This window comes from Microtus ochrogaster, linkage group LG1, assembly GCF_000317375.1.
Source record: "Microtus ochrogaster isolate Prairie Vole_2 linkage group LG1, MicOch1.0, whole genome shotgun sequence".
Classification (NCBI taxonomy): domain Eukaryota; kingdom Metazoa; phylum Chordata; class Mammalia; order Rodentia; family Cricetidae; genus Microtus; species Microtus ochrogaster.
In genome coordinates, this window is record NC_022027.1 from 28458280 (window position 1) to 28469102 (window position 10823).

General features: G+C 46.6%; 1 protein-coding gene across 1 annotated transcript in view; it reads left to right on the plus strand.

Annotated features, from left to right (window-relative positions):
* Positions 1–1720: 1720 nt before the first annotated feature.
* Nipal1 (NIPA like domain containing 1) overlaps positions 1721–10823 on the plus strand; it is a 19860-nt gene continuing 10757 nt past the window's right edge. The window contains exon 1 of the mRNA XM_005359328.2: positions 1721–1766. Within this exon, the coding sequence (XP_005359385.1) occupies positions 1721–1766 (46 nt within the window). The remainder of the gene's footprint in view (positions 1767–10823) is intronic.

Here is a 10823-nt window from a genome sequence, read left to right on the forward strand (position 1 = left end):
TGAATATTCTTTTTCAGAGGGTTTTTATCACATTTCCAGAACTGAAATAAGCAAGAATTATAACAAAGTACCTCCTGTGAAAATAGACCTTCATCTCAAAGTGCAGGAGAGATGACCTGAAAGGTAACAGCATCTCTGTGTGCACAGGAGGACTAGAACCCATATAAAAAGCTAACATGGCTTATACATGCAGAATTCTTGAGGACAAAACCAGAAGGATTTCTGGGACTTGCTGCCTAGGCTAGCGCCAAGTTCAGTAACAGACCCCATCTCAAGGGAATAAAGGGAAGAGCAATAGAGCAAAATATTTGGTATCCCCTTTTGTTTTTTTTAAAAAATACAAATTAAAAAAGTTTTTATCATGTGCTTAGGATACTTTTTGCCATATAGTAACTGATGTTCGTTAAATAGTCGTATGTACCTGATATAAGTACCTGATAATGATTTATTAATAATTGCCAATGCGATGAAGATAAACTTCAACTCTGATGTCCGCAGAAAGCGTTTAAATAGACGTCGATTTCACAAGGCTCCCTACCTAAAGCTGTCTTAAGTCTGCCTTGCCACTTGTTCCTGTCCCCGCCCCATTAGTCTTCCACAAGTCATCCCCACGTAAAAAGCATGCACCTTGAATTATTGACTAATTTGGATTTAAGTCTTGTCTCATTAGCCTGAAAACAAGAAAAGCAAGCTGGATCTCTACAGTGAAACTCTTAGGCAATAAAGTTAATAGCTGCTCAAGAACACCCAGAGTAAAGGGGAGGAGAGCGGATAGGAGTTCAGCGGTTAAGAGGCAGGGCACAAAAGCACCCCACACGCAAGCACGCTTCCGGTTCTTCCTTCTGAAACTTTCAGCAGGAAGTGTGCCCATTTCTCGAGGTATAGATACCTCGTGGCTAGGTTACTCCGCCTCACTCTTTCCCTAGAATCCCTCCTCTGCGAACTGGAGTTAACCGCACGATGTACTGTAACGTACTGCTAAATACCATAAACCTCAGTGTGGGAACAGATCTTCTCAGTTTGAGCATAGCTGTTCCGTTAAAAGCTCATTTCATATCTATATGACTGGGCGTGGGGGTAACTAAGTTGAGTGAGTGGAGAAGGAGGTGTCTGCTGGTTGAAAATAAGTAGGCGTGGAGAACAATGCGGGGCGGGGGGGGGTACGTAAGAGAACCAGAAGCCCCAAGCCTTTTCAAAAATTTCCAAAATAAACTTTCGTATGCGCTCAGCGCAGAAGTCCCGCAGATAGGGCCCTGTGGCAGACTCTAGCCCTGTGCCACAAAAGCCAGAGATGGAAGAGTCCCTCCATGAGCAGGACCCACAGACACCAGCCTGCACTTCTTCGGCTCCCGGATAGCTAGAAGGGGGCCTCAGCACAGACTCTACTCCAGTAAACTCTGAGACTGGCTTCGGCAGCATCCACGCTGTGACCTCATCAACTTCTGGACAGCTCACCCGCACAACCCCTAGTCCACCCTAGAGACACGTAGGACACCGGAGGAACCTCGGCGGCTGTTGACGGGCGGAGAATGCGTCTCCACCACCAGACCAGGGGGCGCGGCTCGCTCCGCTGCCACACCCCGCCACTCTCATTGGCTGAGGCTGCCACGGGGGAGGAGACATCGCACACTCACGACAGACTCCGAAGCTCCGCCGTGGGTCCCAGGACACAGGTGTGTGAGAAACTACGCTGGCGCCGAGGAAGCCCGGTCCCCAGGCCATGGGGGGTCAGCTGAGGCTGCCGCCCGGAGAGCCCTGCCAAGAAGGTGAGCGTCAGCCCCGGTGGCGGGGAAGTGGGGATACCTGCACTTAGGTAGCTGGGAGCCCAGATGCGCGGTCTGAGATACAACCAGACCGGAGGAAATGCGCGGATTCTTCACACTGTCTCCTCGTCATTCAGTGTCCCCGCCGTTCAGTCGGCTGTCCCACCAACCGGACAGTAAGTACTGAGCTGTGCCCACCACTCTCCAGGCTCCGTGGGAAAGCCCAGATGGGAGCAGGACTGACCCGACGCCCACTTGGTCTCGGGGCGGGCCCGTGTCATTTACGTAGTAATGAATGTGTGGCGGGGAAATTCGGGATGCTAAGGGCAAAATCCTAGTTGGATCGAAGAGGAAGTTTCCTCTGACTCAGCCTCAATTCCAGCGTCCGTGATCCACGCCACCTGCTGGGCAGAGGGCGTGCGGGGGAACCCGCGGGCCTCCCACGCTCCGCCCTTAGTGGCTGCGCCTGGGTCCCACTGAGACGTCGCTCAGCGCAGCCGGGCGGGCGCTAGGCGTGGCTGCTCTGCCTTCGGAATGAAACATCTCCCACGGAACTTATACTATGACTTGCCGAGCACTCCCTTGAGTAAGGAAACCACTCAAACAGGGAACTGGGCGTGCCCTTTTGTAAATTCTTCCAGTGGACCACGCTGGGATTTATCGCCCTCACTTTGCCCTGTAAAATCCCTGGGCCTTGCCCTCTGCCAGATGTTCAGGCCATCCACTGGCTTCCTGCGGTCTCAACACAGAATGCGACAGTGAACTGGGATGGAAGCAGGGAAAGGGTGGAGCAGTCTTGGGAAGTGTGCCTTGCAAATGAAGTGATCATTTTTTTTACAGCGTCCGGGCAAAGGCTATTTCTAATCTACTTGCCAACGACTCAAAAAGAACGAGGGCAGAGAGCTGTCTAGTAAAAACCGCACCTTTCAAAAGTTTGTGGCAACATCTTTCGTGTCGTTTCCTCTTGGCTTCTCTGCTATATAGCTTCCTAGGGGAATAGAAAGAAGAGGAGTGAGAAGGGAGGAAGAGAGGGAGGAAGGCATCAAAATACAGCTAGTAAGAAAGGGGAGGGACATGTAAAAGAAAATGTCGCTACAATTCACAAACTCTCCTCAAATTGACATCGGTGGTCTCTAAGGCAGCTGTATCCAGAGTTACATCCTAGACAGCCATGTTGGAGTTAATCCCTTTCTAAATAATTCTGAAGCCACTAAGTCATTTCGGCTCTAATGCACCCTGCCCTTGTTTGTTCAGGGATCTGTCAGTTGATTGCACCTACTCATTTGACCTCTAGATATTTTTCCTGCTTTACTCATGCATTTAATAACACGAAATATTGGGGCTCTGTTTCAGCTCTGTGATTAATTGTGCAGGAAGTTGCTGGGGAAATCGGGAGAGGTTCATCCGTGTTTTCAGTAGGAGGCTGAGACTAAGCTTCAACCTGAGTCCTTTTTCTTTATCTCTAAAGTGGCAAGAAATCGTGTTGTTGGCAGTCACAGTAGGTGCTGGTGTAATACCACAGGAAACCTACAGGGCAGGGCCTGATGGGGACTTAGACAGAGTCTGCTTCTCGCTGATTCCTCTGAGGCGATAACCAAGAGTTCTGTGAGCCAAGCACTGGGCCTAGGTCCTAGGAAAAACTGTCATCAGTCTGGCCCTGTCTCTAGAAGGCTTAAGCAGTTTCCTACCCTAGTGACAGGTAGTTAACCAAGAAGCAAATGACCTGATAATGGCCCTACCTTGGTGGCAAAATCTAAGAGATAAGGCCCTGACAGCTCGCACTTGGGGGTGGGGGTGGTGGGGGGTGTGTGTGGGGGGGTCTGCAGAGTGGGTGTCTCAGATCCTTTAGAGAAAGTGTTTGTCTAGCTGAGACCAAATGGGGCTCCAATCATGGAGTCTGAATATAAAGTAGTTCCACAAAGAAAAACTGACAGTAGCACTTTGGTTTCAATTTTTTAAACCATGACTTAATACTTCAAAAGACCTTATAACCCCAAGTTATCTCAAAAAGAAAGTTTTTTTTTTTTCAGTACTGTTTGCAAATGTTCTAACAGAACTCAGATCGAGTTGAACAGCCAGTGGGATTTTATTAACAATGGACATGTGGCCCCATGAAAACAGAATGTAAAAACTACAGCCGTCACCTGGGACACCCCAACTGCAGAAGCATTCTCTGTCAGGGACTGTGGAGGTGACATTATGATGGCCTAGAGGAAACACTTGGCAACCGAAAGGACATTTATAAATTCTCATCTCAGATTAGTTCTTAACTGACTTGGGGTTGGAAACACAAAAAGACAGAGAGGGAACCAGGAGCTAGTAAGATGGCTCAGTGGTCAGGCCTACTGAGGGCTCTTTCAGAGGCCATGACTTTGATTGCAGCATCTCCAGGGCAGCTCACACTCATCTGCAAGTCCAGTTCCAGGGGATCTAACCCCCTCTTCTGACCTCCGCGGCCACCATGCATGAATGTAGCATACAGACAGACATGCAAGCCAAACACATATCCTTGAGATAAAAATAACTTTAAAAAATTTTAAAAATTGGCAATTGAGGAATTATGACTCTTTGAGAACTGCCATGCCTTCCTCATCTATTCCCATATTGATGTATAACTGTGTGATCTTGAAATATCGAGACATTCATAGAAAACGGATATTCGTTCGCTCTTGTGCATAACTAAACTTCGTAGTTCTGTTCTCCATCTCACAGATACAGACACTGAACTGGAGAATTTAATACAGCTTCAGAGTGAGTGTTCAAACTAAACATGGGATTATTTGGGCCTGTATTTCGCTTGAAAGTGCATGCAGTACATTGAGCGGTGCGACCTTCCTGGATTCACGTTGCAGCCCTTATTCCAATGTGGCAGGATTGAGGAATGGGGCCTTTGGGAGATAACTGGTCATAAGGGCCGAGGCCTTCATGTAGGAGATTACAGTCTGAGTGACCCTCATTTAAATGTTTAGGATCAGAAGTATTTTGTATGTTTGGGATTGGAGAAATATTTACGTAACCATAATGAGATATCTTGGCATGGGACCCAAGTCTGAGTAATACATTCACACACATTTCATATAAAAATTATACATGTTGCCGGGCGGTGGTGGCGCACGCCTTTAATCCCAGCACTCGGGAGGCAGAGACAGGTGGATCTCTGTGAGTTCGAGACCAGCCTGGTCTACAGAGCTAGTTCCAGGACAGGCTCCAAAGCCACAGAGAAACCCTGTCTCGAAAAACCAAAAAAACCAAAAAACAAAAAAAAAAAAATACATGTTTTCTGAAGGTAATTTTATACAATATTTTTAAACAAGTTTTTAGATAAAACTGAGTTTCCTGGTGTGGAATTTTCCACTAACGTCCTATTTATTAGTGCTCTAAAGCTTGGTGTTTTGTAGTTTCTGGGATTTTGGGCCTGAAATCTCCCCCTATAGGGAAGAGCAGGCTGTCACCAAGGGCGCAACCACAAGGCAGGCTGACTTCAGACTCCCAGCCTCCAGAAATGTGGGAATTAACTGCTGTTTAGAGATCAACATAGGCGCTGCTTGGTTATTCCAGCTGGAACGAACACACAGCGGCCTACCCATTCCACGGCCCCCGAGACCTGGTGTGATTTTAGAATTTCAGTACGTCACTCTTTCAAAAAAAAATAATACATGTGACAGGTGTTTCTCAAAATCCATCATATAATCAGATCTTATTAAGACAATTTGATTTTTTGTATAAAGTATAACTGCTTTGTCAAATGCTCGGAAAGAAATTTTCTCCGTATCTTACGAAGAAAACTAAGACAAGGGTTTTTCTAAGTCATGAAGATTTCATAAGTGCCAAAATTAAGCACTACTTAAAAACAAAATAAAACTCTCCACTAAAAGTTGTTCAGAAAACAATGATGTCCGTTATTGAGCCTAATATTTAGTATGGACTATAAATGATTGCTTTTAAAATGCTCCAGATGTGTGCAAGGTTACTGGGATGCCCCTGAGCTCCTTTCCTGCTTTTCAGTGCAAATTGTGTGCTCATTTATTCATTCTTGGTATTTTTGAGGCGGGGTCTCACTACACAGTTTTTGGCTGGCTTGGAACTCACGATGTGGATCAGGCTGGCCTTGAATTTAGAGATTCACCTGCCTCTGCCCCTGAGCCCTGAGATTAAAGGCATGCACTACCACACCTGGGTCCCCCCCCCCCCCGTGGTCCTGTGACCTCCAAGAGGATTCAACTCCTAGCAGTTGGGTGACCTTTCTTACTGGTGGTAGAGTGTGGGAAAGCAGCTGCTCACTATGGAAACCTCCGGGCTGGCCGTCCTGTGACACTGCCCTTCCGCAGGCCACTCGGAGAAGACCTGATGTAAAGATAGAGGTTTTACACCTGTGGCAGCTTCTCACCTCCGTTTTGAAGCATTTTGTGTTGCTGCATCTGCCCCTTTGTTTTTCATCACAATTTCTTTGCTTTTGAAGTGCTTGGGGGTTAAACCTCAGGCCTCCCCATGCCAGACAAGCGTGTGCTTCTGAGCTGCTCCCTCGTCTCTCAGTTGTTTTGTGAATCGGAATAATGGGCATCTTACTCAGCTGCGTGAGAATTCACATGTACATCTGTCTGCTTCACAGCGATGTCCAGGTCTGTGCAGTTCTTCCTCATTTTGCTCCACATTTGTTCTAATTTATTTCTAACCCCCATTCTGTCCCAAATTAGTCTAAATGGTTTCTCCTTCCTGTTCTGCCTTCCCCATTTATTCTGGTTTGCTTGCGCTTTCGTTAAAATTGTCAGTTCTGTGGGAGTGACAGCCAGTTGGCCTGTCCCATTGACCTACCTCACCAGTTCACAGTGGAACTGGCTACCCGTGAACAAATACATAGCTAGCTCGGCGTCTTGGGTGGTGTGGGCTCAACAGCTGCTTGGTTGAGCAAATCCATAACTGTGTGGATATGCAACTGTTATAACAGCATAGGCTACGAGGAGAAGGGTGGTTGATTGGGGCCGTTAACTAGGGGGCTTTGCTGAGAGGGAATTGAAAGTTTCTTTGATTGGCACCGCAGAGAATGGCTGTCTAAGGATGTGTGTTGTGTGTGTGTGGGGGGGGGGGGTGTACTGAGCTAGCGTTCTGACACTGAGCTATGCCTACAAACCTAGGAAGAGGCATTTCAGTGCCAAGAAGCAGCTGGCATGTGTGCCCGTGCTCTGTAATGGGCTGAATAGTAGCCTCTATGAAAGCTGTAAGGTGAGGTGGACCTAGCCTAAGACAACTCCAGAGGATCAACAGAGGAAGCCGGGCCAAGTCTGTAGACGACAGGGCAGGGGCACTTGCACTTTCTGAACAAAAATGAGAGTCCGTGCAGAGTTCTGGAAAGAAGACAGAAGATCGACAGGGTGCGGCCTTCTCTGCCACCGGCTCAGTTCACCCGATCTTGCCCCGACTGCCCTGAGACCACATCTTGTTGCCTCTCCCCGCTGTCACCCAGCTGACGACACAGTCTCCTTACCCCCAGACACCCTTCTGTCTCCAGTGTTGGCTTTTACAGGCAACAGAGAAGTCTCCTGCCTCATCCTGTTTCCAGAATACACACATGTATGCGCCCTCCCCGCTTTCCTTGGCATTTAAGCACATTGCACAGGTCCTTTCTCTATCCTTCCCTGTTAGGAAACAAGAGAGTGAGAATTTTGTTACATTCACGGCTATACCCCAGCTTCTAAAAGATTCGGGGCAGCCGAAAGTCCATGAATATTTGGATGGACGAAGGGAAGTATAACTTGTGCTGTTTGAGGAGCGGGTGAGAGGGGGCAGCGATGCCGTACAGGGTCCGAGGCCAGCAAGCTCCAGAGCATATGAGGTTCTAAAGTCGAGGGGTGGGAGCAATTGAGGCAATCGGGATGGAAACCAACGCTACAGTCCGGGAGATCGAGGAAGGGAGGTGTAACCTGGCCGACAGTGGCTCGAGTCTGCAGAGTGAATGTGGTGGGCAGAAAGACTGCCTTCAGATTTTCTACGCCAAAGAGGTGGGTGGCTGTACTCTTTGCCTGCTGATATGTCTATGAGGGTGGGCTAGACTGGGTTCCTGCTTCAGGCTGCGTATTTGCCTGCGACTGGTTCTCAGGTCTTTCTGTGTTTCTTCCTGAGTGGGATTCAGGCTGAAAGGCCAGCGGCAGCTTTGAGAATTCCAGATGTGCAAGAGTCAACTCAGGCTAAAGATGTTGCCCATTTGGTGGAGTATTTACCAAGTATACACACAACCCTGGGCTCGATCTCAAAGTGTGAAGGTGCATGCCTGTAATCCCACCATTTGGGTATAGGAGAAACTGAAGTCCAAGGTCACTCTTGCTAACGAAGCTAGTTCAAAGCCCTCCTGGACTGTATGAGACCTCTGAGGGAGGAAGAGATAGTGAGAGATTTTACGAGCAAGCTGAAGCTTGGATTCCTATCACCTCTGGTGATCTTTCAGTATCAGTGGAGAAATAATCAACCGAGAAAATCACTTTATAAAGAGGAATAATACATTTGGGCTCATAATTTTGGAAGTTCCAGTCTGGGACATTTTATCACATTGCTTTGTAAGGCAGCCCGTCACAGTGGAGCCTGTAGCCGGCCTAAACTGCCCACCTCATCATGGGGAGGGGGGAAAATCCTGGAAGGCGTGCCATAATAGGGCACACCTACAATGATTCAAAGACCCCCTGTCCACTAGAGCCCACCTCTTGGAAGTGCCACTATCTCCCAATAGTACTGCCCTGGGCACGAGGCTTTTCCTGAACATTTAACATCCAGACTACACCAGGGGAAGAGCCATCTGCCTGCAATGGGAAGGCTGATAATCCACATAAAAGACTAGACGGTGAGACAATGCTTTCTGCAACCTGGGAATGCATTGCTTTGATTCTCAAGTTGAAATGATTCTCTCCCCAACCACATACTAGACATCAGATAGCCTGCCATAAACTGGACAGTTAAACGATTCTCTATAGGCATATAAGGTTTTGAGAGAAGAAAGCATTTGATCTTTGTGTGCACATTAAGATTTTACAGGATTTACTAATCTGTTATGTTTATAATTTTCTGAAATAAAAAGGTTGACTCAGGTTGCTTAGCTGTGCCCTTTGCAATTATACATCTTTGGCACTATAGCAAGGAACTCACCATTTTAAGGAGAGAAATGTTTAAAGAGAGTCCAGGGTAGATGCCACCTATAAGGAATAATATTTTATTTCTTAAGTTGTGTGGTTGATTCATTGAGCATTATTAATTTTTTTTTTTTACAAATGACACATCTCTCCTATTTTTCACTTCCTATTTTAAGAAATAACATCAAAGAAGTTGAGCGATTGAGCAAGCTGTCTGGTGTCACTTTCAAAGTGACTGACAGTGTCTATTACAATTTTTAAATGACTATTATAGACTTTCAGTGTTGAGTAAAGTCTAGATTCAACTCCTTGAATAATGACTTGGCTTCCTGGGATCTCGAGACGCCTACTCTGATTAGAGATAGCTTTGAAACTTCTCAAGTCCCCCAGGGTCTGTGCCCACACGTTCTTCCCCACACATTCCGTCCCGTGCGCTGGGTACTGCCACACCCTCATTCTCACTCCTCCGTCAGTCACAGCCTCTGTGGGCTTTTCCTCCCTGAACACACTCCCAAAGCATGAGTGAATGACTGAAGTTCTAAGGTCAGTAACCAGGCAAGACTTTTATTATTCCTCCTGCCACAAAACCCCCAACCTTTGTGTCTGCCCCTTACACAGAGAAGTTGGAAAATACAACCAAGATTATTTCATTCCCTTGGCGCCGCTGTCCCCACACCCCCTAAAGAGGAGGAAATGTTTTTGCTCCATCAGCTGCTTAGAAGGCATATTGTTTTTCTGGAATGAGGTCCGCCCACCCTATTTCGTAGATGAAGTTCTGGAATGGTTATGTTAGCTGCCTGTAAAGGACAGGAATGCACTGGGAAGTTAAGTTCAATGTTTTCTCAGGAATGAATGGAATCAGAATTGTAAGGAGCAAAATCACTCCTGGGCTCTCTTTTTATTTGTTTGTTGTTGGCTGTTACTTTGGTTGACTGTTTTTGTTTGGTTTTGTTTTCTATTTGTTTTTGTTTGCTGTCTCCTCCTGTAATCCAGGCTGGCCTCAATTGTGAGCTGAGCTGCCAAGTGCCTGAATTACACGAAAGTGCCGCCACACGGGCTCACGTCTTGGGTTATGAGATGCCCACTGGAAGAGCGCGGAGTCCTGGCTGCTGGAAACATTTGCAGTTGTTCTTTTAGAGCAATGTTCTAGACCATTTCTCAGTGTAATTTTTTCTAGAAATTCCTTAAATAATGTAATTTTCCTTAAAATGTTTAAAAGTTTTGATTCAGAACCTGTTTGAGTGAAAAACTATTAGAAGTTTCTTATACTGTATAAAATATTTCTGTTTCATATTTTAGGGTTTAGCCTAAAAATTCCAATGCATGGAGGGTCTGGTCCAGTGGGTTTGCATTCTTACTTTGGTCTTATTCTTTATAAAGCCTACTGATGTTTAATTCATTTTTCCCACAATATTCTGTTTATTCAGGAGCAAGTCAATTAGTTAAACTGAAAAATGATTTTCTTTGGGCAAAGCGGCATGCAAAATTAAAGTTTAATGTATTTTCTGGAATGCACAGTTCCTAGCCCACAAATGGGTCAGCTAAATTTCCTATAATAGGGTAGTTTATAAGCCAGTGGTATTGCCATAACCTTCTCCACATCCCTGTACACAAGCCCTTCTTTCTGAGAGCCAGCCTGATCATGAGAAGGTGTGCAGTGGATGGGGTGGGCTGGGCTGTGGTGAACTGTGGCGCATAAGCCACGTCCACGCAAGCACTCACATTTCCAAGAGGCTGCTTCCTTACTGGAGCCAAGACCCACATGCTCCCAATTGACAGAGGATCCTGGACTTTCACGGGAAATCTCTCATGTTTTAATCATTTTAAGAATGTGTGCAAGCTAAATTGAAAGTGTGTATAGGGCAGTGATGGTGCATTACCTTTAATCCCAGCACTAGGCAGGCAGAAGCAGGCAGATCTCTGGGGTGGAGGCCAGCCTGGTCTA